The sequence below is a fragment of the Ovis aries genome, chromosome 22 (assembly GCF_016772045.2).
Source record: "Ovis aries strain OAR_USU_Benz2616 breed Rambouillet chromosome 22, ARS-UI_Ramb_v3.0, whole genome shotgun sequence".
In the NCBI taxonomy this organism is placed as follows: domain Eukaryota; kingdom Metazoa; phylum Chordata; class Mammalia; order Artiodactyla; family Bovidae; genus Ovis; species Ovis aries.
The window spans coordinates 39,364,461-39,391,001 of record NC_056075.1 but is presented as its reverse complement, the minus strand read 5'-3'; the positions used below and the strand labels follow the sequence as shown (position 1 = coordinate 39,391,001).

Sequence of the window (26,541 nt, the reverse complement as noted above, 5' to 3'; positions counted from 1 at the left end):
AGGAGAAACATTTCACAAAACTTTTGTTTCCGGTACATACACACATGTGTCTGTTCAGGTCAGGATTTTTAAAAGTATTTCTTACTTCAAACACAGAATACACTATTAAACTCTGGGGTAAGGTCTCTTTATCAACTTTGTTATTTTCTTCAACTGCTCTATGTACTTGCTAATTATTTGACTGCTTAGCCTAATACTGACAGTTTGAGAGGGTTTTTTGTTTTGCTTTGTTTTTTAAATCTCATGCTTTATGTATTCCCCCCTCCCATTTTTCCTTTGTAATTTCTGCATTATATTTTTTGAAACTATGTTGTCAGGCATATATAGATTCAGAATTATATCTTCCTGGTGAACTGCTCTGTTCATCAGGATGTAATAACTGCCTTTATTTCTAATAATGCTCTTTTGCCCTAAAGTCTAGTTTGTCTAAGATTAATATTGTAAAAGAAATGTATCAAGCATTAAAAAAAATAAGTACATACAACATAGAACACTGTTAATCCCATCATATTACTTCTCCTACACCCCAAGCCTGAAAAACAAAGTCCAAATTCCTTGGAAAAGCTTGCAAGGCTGTGCATGGGTTGTTCCTGTCTACTCTCTTCCTGCCTCTCCACCCCCAGCATCCTTCATCTTCCAGAAGTGTCCAAGGGCTGGGCCTGGAATGCTGCTCCCCACCCACTTCAGCCTGCTTTTCATTCCTGACTCAGAACAAGGGTCACTGGTGTTCCCTGACACATTCCCCTCTCCACCCACCCAGCAGAACTGATCACGCTCTCTTTTGTGAGCCCCCTGGAACCGGCTCATATACCCATCGTGACTTATCATTTTGGTTTAATGCACCTAATTACTGATTTGCCTGTCTCTCTGACTGAACAGGAAGCCCATCAAGAACAGAAAATTCATTGAGACCTGGTCTCATTCAGCTTTATGTCTCAAGTGCATGATACATACACTGCAGGCTCCAAAATGCTGAACGGACAACTGAACATATGACTCAGAATGAAGAAGTAGGTTGGAGTCAGATAATTTGCATTGAATCACATTAGAAGCATTCAGTATCTGAAGTGGCAAAGTGAAAGTCATCTGCAGTATTTCAAACAAACATAATCATGGCTGGCAGGGGTTAAAGTGTCCGATACTAACTACCCATATTGTGAAAACCGAAACCCCATTTCTCACTCTCAGTCCAATGCTCTATCATACCTCTAATATCATAAGCTTCCCTACCAGGTGTGATTACTCAGATATGATGCTCTCATTTTTAAATTATACGGAGTCTTCCAGCTCACCACCATCATTCCAGCTGCACAAGCCAGAACCTGGGAGACATTCAAAATGGTTTCCTTCCTCACCAAGTCCTGTTGACTCCACCTCCTCATATGTGATGTTTCACTTCTCTCCATCCGCACTGCTGCTGTACTTGTTGAGAACCAGGACCTCCTCCATCTGGGTCATGAGAAAAGCCCTGGGCAGCCTCGCAGCCAGCAGATTGTTTAATACATAACAGGCACTCACATATTTACTGAATGCAATGAAGACTCTAAATGGTTTGGTACGGTAAGGCCCTAAGGTAAAAGGCAGGAAGCTGTAAGAATAAGGCTGAGAAACCAAACAGGGACCAACTCAGGAGGGCCACAGATAGTAAATTCAGGAGCCATTTCCTCCAGAGAGGGCAGATTTGCATGTGAGATTGAACTTTAGGGCCACTATGTACAGAGTGGACCCAAAGGGGCAATCCTAAAGCCGGAGATCCAATGACAGGCGTGTGCAGAAGGGCGGCCTGGCTCCAAGTCTGGAAATGAAAGGCTGGAGAGAGTCCAGAGATTCTACAATCTGCGTTCCGTGTCCCGAGAGAAAGTCCTACTAGCTCTACTGTAGTCTCAGAACCTCTTTCAACTTCAGGTTCCGCTTTTGTAAGCAGGAATCCATCTAACTTACAGGGTTTTCATGAGGATTAAATGAAAGAATTGTGTGAAAGTACCCAGCACAATGTCTGGCACATAAATGTTCAATAACTTTTACTTCAAGTTGGGAAATGTATATGCATTTAAAATTCCAGGTTCCTACCACTCAATAAATCTCTCTATAGATTTTTAGATCAAGAGTCTACATATGGCTTTTATTTTTTTAAGAAAAGGATATTTAAAAAAACAACTTCAATAATGTTTTTTTGCATTAAAATTTATGGTAAGGCCATAATCCCTAAAGGCTTTCTGAGAGTAATAAAGGTTTTATGAAATATCTCAATGCTTATATATGCCCCCAAAATTCTGTTTCTTCAGAATGTGAAACAGATACCGGGCTCTGATGCAGCTCAAAATTAGGCATGCAGTCTCAGTCCCAGCAACCCAATTCAGGTCCAAATGGCAAATCAAGCATGACTGCAAGCTTCCTCCCCTCCCCGAAGTCCCTTACACTGCAGAGGAAAAATCGAGACGAGGTAAAGTCTAAATGGAGGTTGAAATATTGCTTGGGAAAAGACACAGACATCAGTTCAGTTCAGTCACTCAGTCGTGTTCAACTGTTTGCAACCCTATGGACTGCAGCACGCCAGGCCTCCCTGTCCATCACCAACTCCTGGAGTTTACTCAAACCCATGTCCACTGAGTCAGTGATGCCATCCAACCATCTCATCCTCTGTTGTCCCCTTCTCCTCCTGCCTTCAATCTTTCCCAGCATCAGGGTCTTTTCCAGTGGGTTAGTTCTTCCCACCAGGTGGCCAAAATACTGGAGTTTCAGCTTCAGCATCAGTCCTTCCAATGAATATTCAGGACTGATTTCCTTTAGGATGGACTGGTTGGATCTCCTTGCTGTCCAAGGGACTCTCAAGAGTCTTTTCCAACACCACAGTTCAAAAGTACCAATTCTTCAGCGCTCAGCTTTTTTTATAGTCCAACTCTCACATCCACACATGACTACTGGAAAAACCATAGCTTTGACTAGACAGACCTTTGTTGGCAAAGTACTGTCTCTGCTTTTTAATATGCTACAGACATCAGTAGACTTCAGTTGTATATGTGAAAATAAGTACTGGTCTGAAGTTCTGAGAAACACAAGGATGAAAAACAGGATGGGTAACTTCTAATCAGCAACAGAAAGATATCTGAAAAATTTCACACCATCCAAAAAACAAAAACAAAATAAAATAAAAATCATACTACCCAGTGGAACACAGTAAAAGGTGATAGAACAAAAAAAAAAAAAAACTGAGAAAAAGCACAATAAATGGAAAAGATGAGTAAGAGGCAGTGTTGTTGTTATTAATTATAATAAATGTAAAATGTCAACTTACCAATTAAAAGACTCCTAAAGACTCAAAAAGAAGACTATCAAGTCTCAATTTTCCTATCAATTTAATTCTAGACCTATTTTGTTTACAGAATATACTTTTCAAAAGAAGATTAGGAAACAATACATTTGTTGCAGCAGATCAATTACACGGCTGTTGTTTGTGGAGGGATGGGATGTATGCTTGCAGCCTAGCACAGGGTTTGACACACAACAGGGACTCACTCATTCAAGGGCAGCTGAACCAGAGAAATAGGTAAATAGGAACAAGCATGAAAGAGTGAACTGGAAATCTTCTCCCACCAATTGCTTATTGTCTTTGACTTTTAATAAGACTGACATCTTAAGTTTTTACCGTTTAAAGACAGTCCCTTAACACTGTTCTTGATTAGAGAAATGCAAATCAAAACTACAATGAAGTATCATCTCACAATGGACAGAATGGCCATCATCAAAAAAACTACAAACAATAAATGCTGGAGAGGATGTGGAGAAAAGGGAACCATTGTGGGTGGGAATGCAAATTGATACAGTCACTATGGAGAATAGTATGGATATTCCTTAAACTAAGTATAAAACTACCATATGACCCAGCAATCCCACTACTGAGAATATACTCTGAAAAAAACCCCACAATTCTAAAATACATGTGTACCCCAATGTTCATTCATTGCATAAGTATTTACAATAGCCAGGACATGGAAGCAACCTATATGTCCATCGACAGATGAATGGATAAAGCAGTTATGGTACATGTATACAAAAGAGTATTACTCAGCCATAAAAGGAATAAATTTTAGTCAGCTAAACTGAGGTGGATGAACCTAGACCCCTGTTATACAGAGTAAAGTAAGTCAGAAAGAGAAAATAAATATATACGGAATCTAGAAAAACGTTACTGCTGAATCTATTTGCAGGGCAGGAATAGGGACACGGATATAGAGAACAGACTTCTGGACACAGTAGGGGGAGGAAAAGATGGAACAAACTAAGACAGTACCACTGAAATATACACATTACCATGTGTAAAACAGACAGCCAGTGGGAAGATGCTCTGTAACGACAGAGGGTGAGATGGGACTGGGAGGGAGGCTCAGTTCAGCTCAGTTCAGTCACTCAGTCGCGTCCGACTCTTTGCGACCCCAGGAATCCCAGCACACCAGGCCTCCCTGTCCATCACCAGCTCCCGGTGTTCACTCAAACTCATGTCCATCAAGCCGGTGATGCCATCCAGCCATCTCATCCTCTGTCGTCCCCTTCTCCTCCTGCCCCCAATCCCTCCCAGCATCAGAGTCTTTTCCAATGAGTCAACTCCTGCTTCACACTGCTGTACAAAAGAAATCAATCCAACATTGTAAAGTAATTATCCTCCAGTTAAAAATAAATATTAAAAAATAAGAAAAGTCCCAAAACACAAATCTCTGCTAGGTGGGTATTTTTAATAATAAAAGCATTTCTCTTTCAATAAATGTAATAAATGATTATTTCTCACAATGAAAGACAACTAAAATTTGGGAAATTTTAAATTATCTTAAAATCTCTAAGAAGTGCTCAAAGTTTCTCACACCAATAAAGAGACAAGAGACAAGCCAGTGGAGGAAGGTCTGAAGCAGGCTACGTAACTGGCACAAGAAGGGAGGCTAAATGTGTCTTTTTGAGCTGCTATGACTTTATGCCTGGTACAGTGTCTAACACACAATAGATACTTCAAAATATATGTGTAGTTTTTAATCTGTTACTAAGGAAATAAAAATAAAAGCACTAGCAGAGTGTTCACATAGAGACCAGTATAAACCATATTGGTCTAAGCATATGTAGTAACTTCAGTTCAGTTGCATCCGACTCTTTTTGACCCCGTGGATTGCATGCAGTAACTTAGCATATGCTTATTAATGGACACCCTGTCACCATTATTAATGGTTACTCTGGAGGCAGAAGGCATGGGAATGGCAGTGAAAATGGCCAGTAGGCTTGTCCTTCCACAAAGAATAGCCAGGTAATTTATCTGCTCCAACAAATGTACTGCCTTCTAAGCCTTCCTTGAAAGGCATATTCCAATGTGGCACACAATTTCAAAACAGAAACATTTGAAGTTTGCAAATAGGTTTTAAATTTTAGGATTATCAAAATTATCTAGCAAAGAGTAGAGTTGCTTACCAATTACAAAAGCGTAGGGTTTGGGAAATAATGCCAAATTTTAATTAATGAAATCATTAAAGGAACATACACCCCCAAACATAAGTATTTTGTCATAAGTTGTCTGACCCATTAGGTCAACATTTCCACTCTTATTTCAGATCCCATTTGGCAGTACATGGCTTCTATTTTCATATGCCCTCCTCTTCCTGGTATACAGAAAACAAATGATTAAGTACTGTGTGCTTGCAGAGAGTATGAGTCACTCATTCCAAGAGCCATAACTGATGTCGCTCTCTGAGCCCAAGAACAACCCTGGGCTTTGAAGAGCTGCTGAAGTTTATAGGCAGTTTCTCCTGTGTCAAAAAAAAAAAAAAAGAACAAGGTCCAAGGTATACATACATAATCTGACCTGTTTCATTTCCTGCTAAAGACAAAAGGTATTATTGCTCTGAAAAGGCAATTACCAACACCAAAGTCAAACAGATGAGGGAAAGGGTTCTACAATGTGGAACTAGAAGGTCCAGTGGTTAGCTTATCCATACTTCAATTCTCAAAATTTAATTAGGCCAGAAGAAAAGGTTAAGGAGTAATTTGATTCAGTTGCCTTCTTATAAATGCAAAATTTGATATACATTTCTCTCAACTCTAACAGTAATTATTTTCTAGCATTCAGCAAGCTAAAGAGTTAATCCAATTTAAAAGTTCTAACAGCTACTGTTTTCCCAGTGTGAACTCCAGCTGAGTGGCCCTGGACCTTGGCCATCATTGTCATCATCTGGGAGCTTTATAAATACTGATGCCTGGGCCCCACACCTGGAGAGTCTGACTCTGTTGGTCAGGGTGCGGCCCAGGCATAGGTATTTTGCAAATTTCTTCCAGAAGATTCTAAGGTAAGCCAGGTTGAGAATTACAGGTCAAACTGATCATAGGCTACTAGTTGGACTCTGCATTAGTAGCTTAGTTTTATCCTACCAGTCTGATTCAAAGATGATGCCTGTCCATGTACAGCTTTGAACTATTTTCATATAATTAAGTACCATAAACTGCCGAAAGAGCTCACAATACAATGAACTGGCAAAAGCTGGTTAAGCTAGTATAAAAAAAAAATACATTTAAAAAAGTAACCCTAGGGGAAAAAGAAAAAAGAAAAAAAAAAACTCAGAACAGTTAAAAGATGAGATACATACCTAGAAAAGGGATCCTAAGAATTTCTAGACTTCTCCATTAAAACAGGGCTTTATTAATAATTACAGTGCAGCAACAGGGCTACAAAGTTTTGATCATGAAGGATATTTGGAAGTGTTTTTGGGGGCAAAAGTTCTAAATAGGCACATCTCCAAAGAAGACATACAGGTGACCAACAGGCATGTGAATAGATCCTTAACATCACTAATTATTAGAGAACTACAAGAAGGTATACCACCTCACACAGGTCAGAATGGCCATCACTAAAAAGTCTACAAATAACAAATGTTGGAGAGGGTATGGAGAAAAGAGAACCCTCTTACACTGTTGATTGGAATGGAAATTGGTGCAACTATTATAGAAAAGAACATGGAGGTTCCTCAAAAAACTAAAAATACAGTTGCCATATGATCCAGTAAGCCACTCCTGGGCATATATCCTGACAAAACTATAATCCAAAGGGATACAGGCACCCCTATGCTCACAGCAGCACTATCTACAATACCCAAGACATGGAGACAACCTGAAAGCCCATTAACAGATGAATGGTTAAAAAAAAGATGTGATGTATATATAAATACCATGGACTACAACATGGATGGACCTAGAGATTACCATACTAAGCAAAGTAAGTCAGAAAGAGAAAGAGAATACAAATACCGTATGATATCACTTATATGTGCAATCTAAAATACAACACAAATAAACAAATCTATGAAACAGAAATAGACTCCAACACAGAGGAAAAGACTTGTGGTTGCCAGAGGAGGGGTGGAAAAAGGAAGCATTAGGAGTTTGGAATTAGCAAATGTAAACTAATACATGCACACATGTGTTCCTGCTAAGTTGCTTCAGTCATGTCCAGCTCTGGGTGACCCTATGGACTGTAGCCCGCCAGGCTCCTCTGTCCCTGGGATTCTCCAGCCAAGAATACTGGAGAGAGTTTCCATGCCCTCCTCCAGGGGATCTTCTCAACCTGGCATCAAACTAGGATATATACAAGATAGAGAAACATCAAGGTCCTATCGTACAGCAGAGGAATCATATGCAATATCTTGTGATAAACTATAATGGAAAAGAATATAAAAAAAGAATATATATGTAGAACTGAGTCACTTTGCTACACCATAGAAATTAACATAACATTGTCAATCAACTATACTTCAATAAAAAATTGCTTTTTTAGGGGGATTTCCCTGGTGGTCCAGTGGCTAAGATTCCATGCTCCCAATGCAGGGGGCCCAGGGTTTGATCCCTGGTCAGGGAACAAGATCCCATATGCTTCAACTAAGACTTGGGGCAGTCAAATAAATAAGTAAAAATAGTTTAAAAAAATTTTTAAAACTGTATCCAAACTAAAAATTGTTATGATTCTCTATTTGAAGTATAAAGTTCTAACTGTCACATCTCAAGAAAGACCCGGTGCAACTCCAAAAAAAGGACAGAGGACAACTAAAGTAAAAGACTTAGGTCCTGAGAGGATCTGATGAATATATATAAGATTATAAAAGATGCGGTCTTTACAGTACATTCAGAATAACAGTATAGGGCACAGAGATTGAAAAGACACAGTTTGAAAATAAATGAAGGGAAGTATAAACTTAAATGACAACTTTCCCAACTCATTACCTTAGGAAACTGAAAATATAACCAGTCCAAAGAAGGCTTAGCTAAACCTTTGGATAACAAATTCATAAGGCATCACCCAAGAAACATGGCAGTGCGATGCACTCCTGACCTCTGCTCTCCCAAAAACTGTTCTTCAGGGCAATATGACATTCAGAAGTAGGATTTGAGAGCTAAATAAGAGCATAGGGGAGCTAACAATTGGTATTTTCCTTAGCTCATTTTAGAGCTGGTAACAGATTAAAATAGCATAAAATTAGCATTCTGACAGTAACCTTTGTCTCTGTCGGTGTTTAAATAACTTCCTAGCTTTCCCCAGAAACTGTTCAAAACTTATTCTCTTCCATCTAGGATTGTCTGTATAGTCATTCTGATACCATAGGTCCTTACCACCAAAAAGCTCTACCTTCAAACACACCATCAGGTCTATTTTAATTGGCCTCAAATCAAGAACCGCTTCTAGATCAAGCAGGGGCCGCAGTAGAGTGCTCTGTGGGGGTGGGAGTGCAGGGGAGAACCTGTACTATTTCAGTCTGGCCAGTTAGGCACTATTCATCCCCATAATTTTTTTTTTTTTTTTTTTCTGAGTACTTAGTTAGAACCAAGGCACTGTGCATACAAAGTTATTTCTGGCAAGGCAAAAAAAAACCATTAAAGTTCACCAGTCACATAGACAGTTTCTTTCAAGACTGTCTACTCTTAGATAAGAAACAATCACAGACTATTTACAGCTGGAAGGAACTTCATGGAATCAAAGAACTCCCTTCTTCCCATTTCTTTATTAGGGAGAAAAATACATTTTCATTATCTTAGAAAAAAGCAGAGGCTTTGAATGTCAAGACCCAGTTAAAATCTTCCACTGAACTCAGCTCTATCACAGTATCTGTCACTCTGAGTCAGCTCAATTCAGTCGCTCAGTGGTGTCTGACTCTTTGCGATCCCATGGACTGCACCACACCAGGCTTCTCTGTCCATCACCAACTCCCAGAGCTTGCTCAAACTCATGTCCATCAAGTTGGTGATGCCATCCAACCATCTCATCCTCTGTCGTCCCCTTCTCCTCCTGCCTTCAATCTTTCCCAGCATCAGGGTCTTTTCCAAAGAGTCAGTTCTTGGGCATCAGGTGGCCCAAGTATCAGAGTTTCAGCTTCAGCATCAGTCCTTCCAATGAATATTCAGGGATAATTTCCTTTAGGATTGACTGATTTGATCTTCTTGCAGTCCAAGGGATTCTGTCACTCTATAATACCATGTATGGCTTTCTCTTGTTGGACCACTACCTGGGCTAGGGCAGAGAGAGTGTTTTATCCAACTTTTTATACAGGCACAACGCCTAGCAGTCAGATCTTCAATAAAGATTTGCTGAAATAAGTAAATGACTTCACAGAATTTCAGACTTAATATAATTTGGAAGGAGAACAAAATAGAATACTAAGTTAGTTGTTGGAGTGGGGAGTATTTGAAAGATGCAAAGAGGGATAAATACAGCTACAGGAGATGAATCCTGGAAGTCAAGAAAAACAAGTGCCCAGAGAGAGAGTAGCAAATTAGAAACTCTGCCAAATTCTTTGGTCTGCCCACCACAACTGTTCCCTGGGGGAGGGGAGGGCTATTACGCTGGAAATGGGGAGAAGAATGTTTATATCTGCCATAAAAACAATGTATGAATGACACCATGAAGCATCATTAATATTATACATGAAGCATCATTAATATTATACACGCAAACTACTAAAATTAAGAGCACTGTAGCATATTTAAAATGCCCCAACATTTCAGTTAGATGTTAGGACTATTTCAAATTATGTATGTTGACCATTGCCGAAACTGGAATTTGAAGTTCAGTGTAAGTAAAAATGTGGTTTCAAAGAATAAGATTCATAAATTTTCATAAAGATAAAATAATGCACTTTGTATTTTTATATATCCCACTATAAAGCTAAAGAAATTCAAGGTTAAATTTGAAAGAATCTGCAATTAAAATGAGGTAACTTAAAAGAAAACACATGGAATACTGACCTAAAATCAACCTGTACTTCCTTCAACCAGCCTCAAAGAAAGCTGGCAGGAGAGGATGCTTTTTTTGTGAATGAGAGCAGTTCTTTTAAGGGTCTCACAGCAACCAGAAAATGAGTCATCTTAACAGAGCATGGGATTTAATTAAGATACTACCACTATGTGTTGTGATAGTACTATAATGCTAAATGTTCAGTGTTAACCCTCACCTTTTAAATACTACTTAAATATTACTTAATGTATTATCAACAGCTACTGATAATAAACTAATGTATTATTTCTCTATTTTGGTAAACATAATCTAATTCAAACATTCTCAGCTCAATTATGGTCAGCTGACACATAAGATTATGACTTAACCCAGCTAAAGAGTTATTTGTTAGAGATTCTAAGACATTGTTGGAAAAGGAAATGGCAACCCACTCCAGTGTTCTTGCCTGGAGAATTCTATGGACAGAGGAGCCTGGTAGGCTACAGTCTATGGGGTCACAAACAGTCAGACACAACTGAGTGATTTTCACTTTCTTAAACATTGCTGTTACTTCTTAGACTTGTGTTTGCTAGATTTTAAAAGGTTATATCTTAAAACATATGAATAGGAATAGTACAGCTTACAATAAGGTGTACAAAGAGATAATAATACAGCTCTTAAAGACCTAATACATTTAAATCCTCAGAAAACCACATCAAGGTTAGACTACGGCTCTCAGAATACACTCAATCAATACTATACCCAAATTAGTTTGATTTTCCAATAGCCTTGTATCTATCTGCAAATACATTAGCTAATTTTGTCATAAATCATAAAAACCAAAATCAGCAACCAGCAATTTTTTTTGACATAGGGCCAGCTAGAGAAAAATAAAAAATGTCTTTGAGTCTCATTTATTTTCATTTAAAAACAAAAAAGATCTGTTGAACCCCACAGAACTAAAATTCAGATTCCTCCCTTTCCTGAATAAAATGATGAGAGACTAGCATCTTTTAAAGAGCTGGTTAAGACAGCAGCATTTTAGTCCTCTGTTCTTCTGTTCTCTATTTAATCCTCACAACAACCTCTTTGCTGCTCAAGATACATGGGGTCAACCAGAAACCAGACTTACTTCAATTCATTCCTACCATTTTTACAGAAGACCAGCAGTGGGCTACGTGGAGGGACACAGTAATGAATCTCCACCTCCCTCTCCCTGAGTGGGCTAAGTCAGGCTGCCCAGGTGGGACAAGGGAAGCCATATGGCTGGACATCCTGGAACAGCACCAATGTAGTCACGTTCTGGAAAGACCAAGCTCTCTGGGCACCCTGGTTCCTGACACCTTCATGCTCTGCCCTAAAGGCCTGCATGCTGCCTCTCCTCTGAAGCCAGCCTTTGGCAAGTCCTGGTCTCTGCTGTCATGGCCTGGTCAGAACACAAGCATCTCGGAATCAGTGATGCTATGAAAGTCCCTCCCCTTTTCGGAGGCGGGTGCCCTAAAGACTTTTCCTCCTCCATTCCCTCTCTGCTTTATGTGCTCTGAAAGGATGTCTGTGAAACTGGATCTGGAACTCTTGCAAAGCTAGACTGGGAAGGCTTCAGGTTGCTCATCACCAGGTGAAATAGTTCCCATCCAGTACTTATCAGTGTTTCTGCTTCAAGATCTTCCCTCTCTCTATTCCCTCCCCAACCCCCAAATGTTCTAAGAAACCTGAGAAACCTGATAAACTGACCCTAACTGGAAAAACTAGTCAATCTATTTAAAAAAACAATATTCCCGGTAACTATACAAACTAGTTTACAAGACAAGACTCAGGACAGGTGAAATGTCAAAGAGCCAGGAGTCCCATTATCAGTCTTTTATTCTATCGATCCATAGATCCTTCCTCAATGAGCATACTTCAACATTTGAGAGGCTATTTTATTCTCTACACAGACTACATGATAATGAGTTATGGTTGTTACAGATATGTTTCAGATATTCCCCATAAAAATATAAATCCCAGGGCTTCCCTGGTGGCTCAGTGGTAAAGAATCCGCCTCCCAACGAAGGAGACACAGGTTCCATCCCTGATCTATGAAGACTCCACATGCCACGGAGCAACTAAGCCCCTGGTAATACAATGACTGCGGCCAGGAGCCACAACCACTGAAGCTTGTGCACCTAGAGAAAAGCCCACGCAGTAATGAAAACCCAGCACAGCCATAAATAAATATTATTAAATATATATATGAATCCTATAACTTTGCGGTCAAGAAGGTAGAAAGGTTTATAAAACATTTTTGTCAATATTGAGAAAAACTTGGCTTTGGAGTCAGTATGGAGTTGGAAGTCTGGCTCTCCCTCGTATTCTTTAAACTTGGGCAAATTACTTCTCTGTCCCTGTAAAATCAGAATTAGAAAAATCTAAGATTTATTGGGAGGATGACATGAAACAGGACACATACAGGGCTTAGAACAGTGTCTGGTTCACAAAAATACTCAATAAATAAAAGCCACTGTTATTAGCTACTATTTTTAATGTATTTATTTTTAATTGAAGGATAATTGCTTTACAATATTATGTTGGTTTCTGCCATACATCAACACAAATCAGCCATAGGTATACCTATGTCCCCTCACTCTTGAACCTCCCTCCCACCTCCCAACCCTCTAGGTTGTCTCAGAGTATTATTATCTACTATTAATCTTAGCTGACAAAGTAGACAATATGCACAAAACCTTCCCTCTATCTGTAAAACTTGATTCTGAAAATTGTCATCATTCACCCTACAAAGACTACTTTTTTTTTAAGCCAAAGAAAGGATGAAAATTTTTGGAAAGATGTTTTCTACTTTGCATGTGTAACAGTAAATGTTCATAAAATAAGTTTACAGATCTCAATCCAACTGCTGGCCTGTCAGAAATATAAAATATGGGGTAAGAAGTTTTCAAGGTATAAACCTGGTAAGCTTTAAAAGAAACTGAAAACTATAGACACTAGAAAAAACTGGTTATTCAACAGCAACAACAACGGTTTAAAAGATTTTTACAATATATTTAATAACTAATTGTTAAATTTAAATGCCCCATTATATTTTGTCAAGGTACTTTGTGAAGTTTTAGTACACAAGATTTTTTATTTTTATTTTTTTTTCTTTTGTACCTGGTTCTTTTTTTTTTTTTTTAAATTTTAAAATCTTTAATTCTTACATGCGTTCCCAAACATGAACCCCCCTCCCACCTCCCTCCCCATAACATCTCTCTGGGTCATCCCCATGCACCAGCCCCAAGCATGCTGTATCCTGCGTCAGACAAAAAATATAGAACGCTTCACGAATTTGCGTGTCATCCTTGCGCAGGGGCCATGCTAATCTTCTCTGTATCATTCCAATTTTAGTATATGTGCTGCCGAAGCGAGCACCACAAGATTTTTTTAAAAGGTAAAGTTAAAATTTTTTTCAAATACTATATAACACAAAATGCTTAACTGAACAGTTTCATAAAATAAAATTTTGCAAAGGAGATAAAAGTTCTATTTAGATGTCAGTTCTGTAGCTAATCTCATTCAAAAAAGTTTTCATGACATATTAAAAATAATTTCATTATCAAAAAATAACTAGGAAAAACACGAACACATTTTTATGTTTCTGTGCATTCTAACAGATAACTAGCATCCCCTCCAATAACTGTTCACTGGTATTTATCAGTTTCATCTCTAGTTTACACACTCTGTGAATGTCACGTGTATGACACGCTCTACCATCTTTTTGTGGTCACTTCGTTTCAGAATGAAGCAACACACAGCAGTAACTTATATAATACTGGTCTATCAGAACAATACCTACAAGGACAAGTGGAAGCAATTTTAAGATTAAAGAGATAAGACCATATCACCCTTCCCCAACGGTGGACTATATTACATTGCTTTTTTTTTTTTAATTACAGCCCTTATTCTCAGATAGTGAAACTCCACTCTCAGAAGGTTACTGAATGTTTACACAGTACTTTACCATTTTCTGTGGTTGAAAATAAAACTAAATACTTTCCTCTGGTGGCCATTACCCTGAGAGAGACATAGTAAAAAGTGAAAGGGTTAGTCGCTCAGTCATCTCTGACTCTCTGTGACCCCACGGATTGTAGCCCGCCAGGCTCCTCTGTCCGCAGAATCCTCAAGGCAAGAATACTGGAGTGGGTAGCCATTCCCTTCAGGGGATCTTTCTGGCCCAGGAATAGAATTCAGATTTCCTACTGCATGAGCCACCAGGGAAGCCCCTAACCCAAAAAGCAGTTCTAAGTATGATCCCAGACTATGCATTATCCTTAAAAGAATGGAAACACCAGAAAAAATATTCAACTCTTTAGAAGAAAAAATGTAAGCAACATTAAAGAAAATAAGAAATACCATCACAAAGAATTTTTTTAAGTGTCGTTAAATCGGAAAAACATCACAAGTGGAAATGCATCTTTCCTCACATTTATTTCCTTATTCAGCTGGACAGATTTTCCACCCCAGTTAGAAGATATTCAAAATAGGCCCTGAAATGAGTGAGTATAACACAATATCCTATATTTATGACAATGATATTACTGAGAGAAAACCCGGACTTAATTTAATTCAGTTCAACTCAACCAAAAACGCCTTCTGTGTCCAACACTCAAGCTCAGAGATACCAAGATAAGCAGAATAAAGTCCTCGATTGAGGAATGCTCTGTCCACTGGGGAAGAAGTAAGAAAACTATTTTTATACGAAGCAGTAAGAGCTACAAACAAAATGTGTACCAAGTGTATGAAACACCTGGAAACACAAAAAGGTGACCAATAATTCTGCCCCAGGAATGCAGAGTGTGGTGAGCACAGAGAAGGGGTGGCATCCAAACTGGATCTTACAAAATAAGGAAAAGAGACCAAAAGTAACAAGCATTCGAAGCTAAGGAAATGGTCATTTTAACCTTACATATCAATAATGATCCATCTGATACCACTAGAAAAGAATATTGTTTCAGGTTGTTCAATAGCCACAAACATAAAAATCACAATGTTCACAGGCTCTTTTGGGTTTATGATACTGCCCTTTAGAAACAAAAGGGAGCTGGCTAGTAATATATTCAGGTGAATAATCAATAAGAAACTATGAAAGATCGTAAATGCTTTAATTACAAACAACAGCAAAACTGGCTGTAAAAGCAGAGGGAAATGATCCAATAAAATGGAGAATTTTAAGTTAGTGTACAGAGATCTGATAACAATTAAAAAGCCATTATTCCATTTAGTAGTTGTGGTACAGTTACTAAGTCATGTCCAACTCTTTGCAACACACTAGGCTCCTCTGTCCTCCACTATCTCCCAGAGTTTGCTCAAACTCATGTCCATTGAGTCAGTGCTTCCATCCAACTATCTTATCCTCTGCCGACCCCATCTCCTTTTGCCTTCACTCTTTCCCAGCATCAGGGTCTTTTCCAATGAGTTGGCTCATTTATTCTATGGTCATTCTTTAGAGTCTCTTGAGTACTAGATAGGATAAACTATTTAAAGTCAAGAGCATGAGGTTCTTTATTTGCTCGCTATATGTACTTGAACACCTGAAGGTGTTCCAAACAGGGTTTTCTGAAAGATAATGGCCTCTTCCTTCCTCTGTATTTTTGGTCTACTTTAGTCTGCGGTTGGCTATATCCTAAGAAGTGAGATAAACCTAACTGCCAAGACTACAACCAATTTACTCAGAAAATAATTAATTTGCCTTCTGATAGGGACTTTGGATACATAAATGGTAATTCAAATTACATAGCTTAATTCAAAATCTAGGCCCAGGTTTCCCTTAAGTTTCCTTAAAGTCTTAAGCCAATAGCCCATTTGAGCTTCCTCAGCTCAGAAGTATGGGTTTAAGTATTCTTCCACTCGAAAGGTAAGCTACTAGCCGGCACCCTGTAAGAGTTGACTTACTTCACTTGAGGGGAACAACTTATCCCTAATCAGTATCAGCATTTGTCACTCAATCGTGTCCGACTCTGCAATCCCATGGACTGTAGCCCGCCAGGCTCCTCTGTCCATGGGATTCTCCAGGCAAGAATAATGGAGTGGGAAGCCATTTCCTTCTCTGTGGGATCTTCCGGACCCAGGGATAGAACTCAGGTTTCCCACACTGGGGGCAGATTCTTTACCGTCTGAACCACCAGGGAAGCCCTGGAAGAGGGCTGACTTACTTCACTTGAGGGGAGCAACTTATCTCTAAAGCTATTAGGACTGGACAGGTTTCTGTGTACAAGAAATGAACACAAACCAAACAGAATGACAAATAATTCACTTAAAGTCATCTATTTAGAGGACTTACCTCCTTTCATGTAATTCCACCATCCTGGTTCATCTCTATAAATCTTAGGGGCTGAGAGAAAAGGAGAGAGTAGCCCTAGAAAGGGAGACAACCACGCCCATCCCTACTTATATCTGCCTCAATTCACTATAAGTGAGTGAGTGAGTGAAGTCACTCAGTCGTGTCCAACTCTTTGCAACCCCGTGGACTACAGCCAACCAGGCTCCTCCGTCCATGGGATTCTCCAGGCAAGAATACTGGAGTGGGTTGCCATTTCCTTCTCCAGGGGATGTTCCTGACCCAGGGATCAAACCCGGGTCTCCAGCATTGAAGGCAGATGCCTTAACCTCTGAGCCAGGGAAGCCATACTGACACACAAGTGACCTAGAGATTTCCTGAGTGTTTTCCACGAAACACGGCTATTCTTGTCCTCAGAGAGGTACACCGAACAAACACTTAAACTGGCATTGTTTCAAAAACGTTTCATTATGTACAAAGACCAAAAAAGTCAAACCCTCATTTTACAGCTGAGGAAATGAAGTGCAGAAGTGTTCTGCCAGTGAGTTAAAGATGATGTCAAGTTCTATCCAGCTGAAATAGTTAATTTTAAGCCCTTAGAATCCAAAGAGCTGGCTCTTTGGCAGCCTAGGGAATTTTGCAATCTACCTTCCCTCAGTTTGCACTTGAAGCCTTCCCCAAACATTGGGGGCGGGGTGGGGGGAAAGACCGGGCAAATGATCAAATCAGGAAAAACAGAAAAGAATGACTGGAGACTGGCCAAAATTAGCCTATCTACAACACCATCTGTCTCAAGATTATCAAGAACCTTATCTGGGTGCAGTAGTTTCTCTTCCATTCTGAATAGAGGAAATGTAATAGCAAGAAAACACACCCCAAATCTAGGGGGGCGGAAAAAAACGACAACTAAGTTCTCCTTCACTGCTCTAGCAAATCAACCACCAGAGCTTCCAAGGCAAGTAGTAGAACCGGTCAGCAAGTGTCTTAGGGGCCAATTCTCCTCTCTGTGACCTCCAGCAAGTTACTCAACCTTTCACACCTGTCTCCTCACTTGAAAATGAAGATACCACCACCTGCCTGGTAAGGTTGTTGTGATTGGGAATAATATATTAAGGGATCAAATCCTTGGAAACCCTCCTATATATGGTAACTGCTATGATATATACAAAAGGTTGATTTGTACCTTTCATATTGTCCAATTCATACCACGTAATTCTTTGTCTAGATTACACACAAGAATTACAGGTAAACTCGAAATGTTCTCGCGATTTCCTTAAAGAACTCTATTCTCTCACATCTCCTAAAAGGGAAGATCTCTGCGGTGATAGGGAAAAGGACGGGCACCCTTGACGGGGAGAGGCTACAGAGCCCCTCCAGAGAACCGCCCCCTGGACTGTCAGCTCTCTGAGGGCAGGGACTGTCCTGCTTAACTCACCACTGTGATCTAGTTTTCCTAACGCAAACTAATGTTGTAGAGTGAGGCATCTCATGACAGCTTACACGACACCCAAACACAGACCTATGAGACTGTGTCGCACAATATTGAGTCACACATAAACATTAAAAGTTGAACACTGCAGGTTAATTCTAATACTAAAAAAAATTTTTTAAGGTGCTGTAAATCGAGTGCTTATGAGGTAATCAGAATGAAGCCATGCCTATAATGATAAGGGACCAGAAACACACAGATGTCAACAGGGACTGAAGCTCAAGCAGGACTTTCTACGGAAACTGGCGCGACCGGGATTCGAACCCAGAACTTGCCCGGAAGGAGGGTCAGAGGGCACTCCAGAGAAGAGGCGGCCTTTAAGGCCAGGCGCACCTCGCCAGAACTTTCTGGTGGGCGCCGGCCCGACCCCGACTGCGGGCACCTCGACCCAGGTTCCCCTCTCCCCGGGCAGCGGAGCGGATCTCGACGCGGAAGCGTGCCCGCAGGGACGAGGGTCGCCAGCCCTTTGTCCCTGCGGAGGGGCAAGGGGCCCGGCGAGCGCTCCCTCCCCTCAGGAAATAATGACAGATCTCGCGCCCTCGCTCGCGCCCGCCCCGCCCGCCACGGCCGCAGGCGGCGCCCGATCCGCAGCCTCCGGCTGAGGGGCCCGGCCGCGCCCCCTCACCGGTCCCCCCGACCCGCCCAGGGCGACCCCCGCCCCCCGCCGCCAGCCTCACCCGGTCGGAGCTGGAGGCCGCCGTCGCGGCGGCTGCACCACAGCGCGCGCTCGCCCTGCTGCAGGATGTAGTGGTCCTTAGCTTGGAAGAGCTCCATGCCGGCCCCAGCCGCCGAGGGAGGCGGCGGCGGCTTGGGTGCGCCCGCGGCTCGGCGGCGGCGGCTCGCGCGGGCAGTCCTCGTCGGCCGGGGCCGCCTGAGACCGCGCTTCAGGGAGCTGCGGCTGAGGAAGCGCCCCTGCTGCCCGACCTGCGGGAGGAGAACTCGCCCCAGCGGCGGCGACGGCGGCGGCAGCGGCGGCGGCCTTGGAGGCCTCTCCTCGGCTCCGCCCCTCTCCCGGCCCCGCCCCCGGCACCTCCCTTGGCTCCTCCTTGCCCCCCCTTCCCGGCCACTCCCCCGACTGCCCCAGGCTCCGCCCCCTCCCCGTTTCCTCCCCGCCCATTTCGCCTAGTGCACTTTCGGTTCCTCTTGCTGCCCTTTCCCGCGGCCTTCTTCACTGGCTTCTTCTGGCTTTCTCCTCCTGGTTCCTCCCTCGAGGCTCTTCCTCCTGCCTCTTCTCTCCCCTCCGGCCAGCCTCCTCCTCCTACAGCTCCTCTCAAGCCCCGCCCCTGGCGGGCCCTCCTTCCCTCCCCGGGTTGATACGGTCAGAACCCCGGGTCTGGTTGAGTCTGGCGGCGCAGCTGCTCTGCGGCCTTTGGGGCAGAAGCCCTCTCCTGGGACCTCCTCTCCTTCCTATGCTGGCAGGTTGTTACTTTCACCAGCTCTGAGAAAAGCCAGGCCGAGTCCCCAAATACAGCCTGAAATCCCCTCGTTCCCGGGCCTGAGCTGCCCGCAGAGACCCAGACTTGGGAGAGCTGGGAAATGCGACCCATGGGGCTGGCTGCAGGGGTCTATCCAGAACCAGACTGTCCTCCTCCGAGCGGGAGCGTCTTCTCTTTTGGAATTTCCTCTTAGAACCTTGTGACATTTGACAACAGCAAACATTCAATAAATGCAAATCAACAAGCATGTAACAATAGAAATTAAGTATTAGCTGCTGCTGCTGCTAAGTCGCTTCAGTCGTGTCCGACTCTCTGCGACCCCATAGACGGCAGCCTACCAGGCTCCTCTGTCCCTGGGATTCTCCAGGCACGAATACTGCACAGGGCTCTAATAACTAAGGCTGAAGAGAGCAAAGTTCATAAGCTATCATGTCCCAAATTAAGAAGGATGCATGTGAGAAGACAATGTCAAGGAAGTAAAAGGGGTCTATTTTGACAAGGATGAGATGTCTGGAGAACATCTTGTGAAAGATGGAGGCCCTCCCAAGTATCTTTGATCTCTCTTGAAAGGCCAGGTGGTGTATTGAACAGAATGGGGCTTAGGAGTCAGGTCCCCAGTTCCATGTCCCACTCTAGGGGTGATCTAGCTGTGTGATCTTGGGAAGGCGTCTTGGTCTCAGATGGTGCTGAACTAAGACAGTTTTATGAGTCAGTGAGTCTTTCTAGGCCTATCTCCTGCCTTTTCTAACGCCTTAGAAAGGAAGAAGGAAAAAATAAGTAAAACAAACTAAAGGTAGAAGAGAAAGGCAATTCTTTTAACTTTCTGCTAGATAAAAGTGAGAGGGCCCAAAAGTAGAAAGGAGTTCCAGATTACTAATTATTCCAGTCCACACTGATTTCTCTGTTGAATTTTCATAGCACAGAAAGTCCCAGGATGACAAACTCTCCTGGAATCTCTGATAAGTACTATGTCTTTTGGACTGCCCAAACAGCTCAGCCTGCAGGTCAAAAGGAGTGATTACTATGGCAAATGAGGTGAGTTGACAAAGAAGTTAATGGCAGTAAGATGGTGAAGATTCAGTGGAACCATCAGTGTCAGATTTATTATTGAATTCAGTCATATGTTGACTTTCCTTAGCAACAAGGAATAGTGAGAAAGTCTTATGAAGACAGGATGTTCTGCAAATTACTTCATTATTTTTTACTCATATTGCCAGATGTTAAGAAAATAATGCTACTGTAACCATTTTGAGTTAACTGATTAGTTGATTGAAACTTTCCCTGATGTTTTAAATCAGTGATTCCAGCGCTGGCTACTTATTAGAATCACCTAAGGAGTTTTTCAAATTTACCAATAGATCTCAGAACAATTAAAGCAGAATTTAGTTGAGATGGGCTCTGGCAGCAGTATTTTCTTTCTCTACGCTCCCCAGACTATTCCGATGTGTAGCCAGGATTAAGCACCAGTTTTAAGTGAAATTAATTGGAAAAATCTTCCTGACAGTAGCTTAGTAGAACACACCTGTCAGTCATCAACTAATACCCAGGAGTGGGGTTTATGACCTGTATGTAAATCCAGGTTTAACAAGCAGAGCCCTTAAGAGAGAGAGACGCTGAAGATACTCCAGGAATCTATCTGACGCAGATGCACATGGCTCTCTTCTCACTCTGAAAGCATGCTTGACTTTGGAGTAGCTGGAGCCTGGGCCTGGATCCTGGGCCTGGTAGCAGGGCCTGGCCAAGCAGAGTGAGTGGAAAGAGTAAACACTGTGTCTCTCGTGTTGTCCCTCAGTTTCCGGCCACAGATGCCTTGCTTTGTCCACTAGAGACTTCCTGAACTTCGGATACTGCCTACCTGCCAGGTGCTCCCAACTCTACCAGATCTGGCTGGTCTCCCCATCCTTCATCACTCTCCTCCAACTTCCTAATTCAAGCCCTTCCTGCCCTTGAAGGATGCCACCCGGTTTATGGTAGAAGGTTCATGTGATGCTGTTTTTTAAACATGAATGACCATCATGTATATTATCTTTACATGTATCATACATTTATACTAATTTAAGTACGTCCACTAGGAAGTTAGGTTCTAGCCTGTTCTGTATTATAGTGTCAGTTTCCTTATTTTTTAAAAGAGATGATCACTGAGTGTTCTTCCAGCCTTAAAATCAGTGAATGTGAGGACATGAGTCCACATAGTTAAACTTACACAAATAATAAATGACTCAACTCTGATTATTGATTTGTCTTTCATTCTCACATTTAGGGTTCTCATTAGAGTCTAGTGTCCTATGGTGAAACTTGGCTTTTAACGTCATCTTCTGTCTACTTGTCTACAGTCTTGTATGCTGTTTGTCTACAAGAACATTCTTCAGTCTTATTTGTACATGAGAAATCTTCCAGAGAAGATATATATATTTTTTAATGTATATTCTGCCTGCCAGGAGACTGCTGATTTCTTTAGTCAACAGTTGGGACCATTAAGAGCTAAGATACTCACAAGCCAAGTTTTCACATTTAACCAGTCATCACCAATGTTTCCTGGATTTGATTGCCGTATCTCCTCCCATAACTTTATGAAGGACAACTGGAAATTGTAACAACCATTTTGGAACTTTAACATATGTAATAAAAGACGCTTACTCCTTGGAAGGAAAGTTACGACCAACCTAGATAGCATATTCAAAAGCAGAGACATTATCTTACCAACAAAGGTCCATCTAGTCAAGGCTATGGTTTTTCCAGTGGTCATGTATGGATGTGAGAGTTGGACTGTAAAGAAAGCTGAGTCCCGAAGAATGGATGCTTTTGAACTTTGGTGTTGGAGAAGACTCTTGAGAGTCCCTTGGACTGCAAGGAGATCCAACCAGTCCATCCTAAAGGAGATCAGTCCTGGGTGTTCATTGGAAGGACTGATGCTAAAGCTGAAACTCCAATACTTTGGCCACCTCATGTGAAGAGTTGATTCATTGCGAAAGATTTTGATGCTGGGAGGGACTGGGGGCAGGAGGAGAAGGGGATGACCCAGGATGAGATGGCTGGATGGCATCACAGATACAATAGACATGAGTTTGAGTGAACTCCGGGAATTAGTGATAGACAGGGAGGCCTGGCATGCTGCAATTCATGGGGTTGCAAAGAGTCGGACATGACTGAGTGACTGAACTGAATATTGTTCATTTGAGAAGCACCGGAAGAAAGTCTGAAGTCCCTCTGGAAACAGTTAACATTGGTCTAAATGAGAGATACTTTTGTTTAATAGAGAAGATCATCTCTCCTCCATTGTTATACTCTGGGGGTTAATAAGTTCTGGCTTTTTAGTTGCACAGTCTGACAGACTTGTCAAGGACCCACATTATTGTTTAAACCAGTGATGCTGCTTTTGCATGGGTGTGTGTGTGTGTGTGTGTGAGAGAGAGAGAGAGAGAGAGAAGAGTTGGGGCGGGGGGAATGAAATGTGTTTTCTGTATCTCATCTTTCTCCTTCCAGAGGAAACATAATTAGCCTTTTACAGTGATAATTTCATATTTGTCCAAAAACGGCTGTCTCTCACTTCCTCTCTGTTATGCATTTATTTTTCAATTTTAAAAATAGCTTAAAAATTAGAGACTTCTAAATAAGCTAATTAAAAAAAAAAGGATACTGTTAAATAGAAAAGGTCCAAGTTGCAGAGAGACTTGAATGTATCCCATTTGGGCTTTTAATAGGGAGAGTGGAAGAGATATTATGTTTTTATAAGCCCAGGACATTTCTGAAACAAAACACAGGAAGTGTGATTACCTCTGAGGAATGGGAATAGGGGTTGGTGGGGGGGGGGGGGACACTCAGGAATGGCCTAAAGGAGAATAGAAACAATTTTCACTTTATATTTCTGTATATTCTTTTGATTTTTTAAAATGTGTTTTTAATGCCTCAAATTAAAATACAGAGTTAAATATGTGTGTATCTAAAACACACTCTTCCACCGCACACAAAAACATATTTTTAGGTAACTTATTACCTAAGGATTTAGAACCTTTTGCCTTGACAAGTCAGGAATCCAGGGTATAGCTCTTTTTATTCTACACACGCTACTTAATATTTTTGAGTTTTCCTAACACCTTAAATGCTGTCAAAGTGAGCTATAGTTAAGTATATAAGCCATTTTTCTGCCCTGTATCCACTTTTAAATAGAATATAAGGAAGAGTTTTTCCTTTAGCACCTTTTCTTAAACCACAGCAATAGCTGTGGCTTGTCCATCCTCTGCCAATTGTAATTCTCAAGCTGATGGCCTGTTGGGGCTTTTACCATTGTAAATCAGTAACAACTGTCAATAATGCCTTCTGTTAGTCATTTTAAAGGTTTTTCAGAGAAGTCTTTGTGCTGCATGGGAAAGCAATGGCGACAGGGCTGGGGGTGGGATAGAGGTGGAACTGTGTGTGTGCGCTTAGTCGCTCAGTCGTGTCCGACTCTTTGCCACCCCATGGACTGTAGACTGTAGAAATTTGGTACATGTTTGGAAAAGCTGCCCAGTGCATTTTCAACCCATTGTTTCTTCTGCTGGTTAAATAATAATCGTTCACAGTGTTTCACCTTTTCATGAGAGTAGCACTAGTGACAAGGAAATTGAGGGTTTGGATTTTCCTAATACTACTCCATTCTTTACCCTGAATTTTACATCAGTTCTTCAAAGACCCTGCAGAAACACAGGGGTGTGTGTTGGGGGAAAGGTGTTTTGGGCTTCTCCCGACTGGATGAGCGTAGGGAGTGAGGGGTATGTAGGGTTGGAGAGTGGGGACAGCGAATAATACAATGTGATTTACAGAGTCTCCAAGGTAATGTTTTTAATGAGGCCCATGTCTTCCCTGCTGCTCAGATGGTAAAGAATCTGCCTGAAACACAGGCAACTTGGGTTCGATCCCTGGGTCAGGACAATCCCCTGGAGAAGGGAATGGGAACCCACTCTTCTTGCCTGGAGAATTCCATGGATGGAGGAGCCTGACGGACTACACAGTCTGTGGGCTTGCAAAGAGTAGGACATGACTGAGCAACTGAGCATGCTGGCATGGTGACTCAGGCTTATTTCCCATAGAGAGGTCTGGCCCTCCTTGGAGGGTGGGAGAAGGGGGAAAAATAGAAGGCTAAACTGGCTGGCTCTCCAGCTGTAGGAAAAAGGGGACAGGCTGGGGACACTCAGACACTAACAAGTCTATGCCATCATTTGTGCATGGGGCTATTTCTCCCTTGGGATTCTGTAAAACTATTTTTATTTTGGATGGGAAAAAATCATGGCCCATAAGCAATTTTATCTGGGGCTCTTACATTTAAAGGCCACTGACTAATATCTGGACTTTCTTTCTGTTGTGATTTCATGTTGGGAAATCTGTCTCAGAGGAGGAGAGCAAGCTTCAGGGAACTCTGCCTGCAGAGATGGACAAGCTCTGGATCTGAAGGCATTCCCTAAAGCAACACCAACCCCTTGTTTTCTGCCGACCTAGCCTATTTGGAGGAAATTACTTACTGTTCTGCCTGTGGAGCTTGGAGCTGAGAAGTCCAAAGGGATGGAGAGAGACAGAAAGGAAGGATCTGTGTCAGGAGGCAGGCAGTTTAGATGAACTCTCTTGCCTTGTTCTCTCTACCCTCACCCCAATCCTAGCCCCAACAGATAGCTAGCAGAACCCTAGGTCCCTGCCCACTACCCCTATTAATGGAAGCCTGATTGGAAGAAAAGTTATGACCAACCTAGATAGTATATTCAAAAGCAGAGACATTACTTTGCCGACTAAGGTCCGCCTAGTCAAGGCTATGGTTTTTCCTGTGGTCATGTATGGATGTGAGAGTTGGACTGTGAAGAAGACTGAGCACCGAAGAATTGACGCGTTTGAACTGTGGTGTTGGAGAAGACTCTTGAGTGTCCCTTGGACTGCAAGGAGATCAACCCTGGGATTTCTTTGGAAGGAATGATGCTAAAGCTGAACCTCCAGTACTTTGGCCACCTCATGCGAAGAGTTGACTCATTGGAAAAGACTCTGATGCTGGGAGAGATTGGGGGCAAGAGGAGAAGGGGACGACTGAGGATGAGATGGCTGGATGGCATCACGGACTCGATGGGCGTGAGTCTGAGTGAACTCCGGGAGATGGTGATGGACAGGGAGGCCTGGCGTGCTGTGATTCATGGGGTCACAAAGAGTCGGACACAACGGAGCGACTGAACTGAACTGATGTACTTGAGTAAATCTCCCAGCTCTCCAAGTCAATTTCCCTTATGTAGACTGGAGATAAAATATAAAACTGTCATAAGAGAAATTGAGAGTAACATGGAAGCATATACATTACCATATGTAAACAGATAGCCAGTAGGAATTTGCTGTATGAAGCAGGGAGCTCAAATCTGATGCTCTATCACAGCATAGAGGAGTGGGCGGGGTGGGAGGTAGGAGGGAGGGGACATATATATACCTATGGCTGATTCCTATTGCTGTATAGCAGAAACCAACAGAATATTGTAAAGCAATTATCCTCAAAAATAAATTAATAAAAAATATATATATATATAACTTTGTTCACAAGTTTATTGTCAGGATTAAGGGAATTCGTCTTTGAAACGGTGTCCTAAGCTATAAAGTGTTAAAGAATTCTTATTGTGTAACTTTAAAAAAATGTACTTTATGTGTAAAGCTTTTCCCTCTAGACCTCAACCTGAGAGATTTCTAATATATTACATATATTTTAACACATATATGATATACCTACTACGTATATATTAACATACTTGTGTCTGTGCTCAGTCACGGCCGACTCTGCCACCCCACGGACCGTAGCCCTACTACCAAGCTCCTCTGTCCATGAGAATATACAAGCAAGAATACTGGAGTGGGTTGCCATTTCCTTCCCCAGGGGATCTTCCCAACCCAGAGGTGGAACCCGTGTCTCCTGTGTCTCCTGCTTTGGCAGGCAGATTCTTTACCACTGCACCACCTGTGAAGCCCATATATTAAATATACTAGAGATGAAATATGTTAGTATGTATGATTCAGTATATATATATAGGATTGATGTCAGGTTGGTTTATCAGTTACCAGGCAAACCAATGGCTGCAGCAGG

General features: G+C 41.8%; 1 protein-coding gene and 1 non-coding gene across 3 annotated transcripts in view; both read right to left on the bottom strand.

Moving 5' to 3' along the window:
- INPP5F (inositol polyphosphate-5-phosphatase F) overlaps window positions 1-18,968 on the bottom strand; it is a 91,977-nt gene extending 73,009 nt beyond the window's left edge. For both annotated transcript variants that reach the window (XM_027960308.3, XM_042238508.2), the window contains exon 1: window positions 18,705-18,968. In XM_027960308.3, coding sequence (XP_027816109.2) covers window positions 18,705-18,801 — 97 coding nt within the window. In that variant the 5' untranslated portion in view covers window positions 18,802-18,968. The remainder of the gene's footprint in view (window positions 1-18,704) is intronic.
- LOC114110355 (U6 spliceosomal RNA) lies at window positions 13,527-13,633 on the bottom strand. The gene has a single exon (XR_003586635.2). It is a non-coding gene; the product is annotated as a U6 spliceosomal RNA (small nuclear RNA).
- Window positions 18,969-26,541: the final 7,573 nt, after the last annotated feature.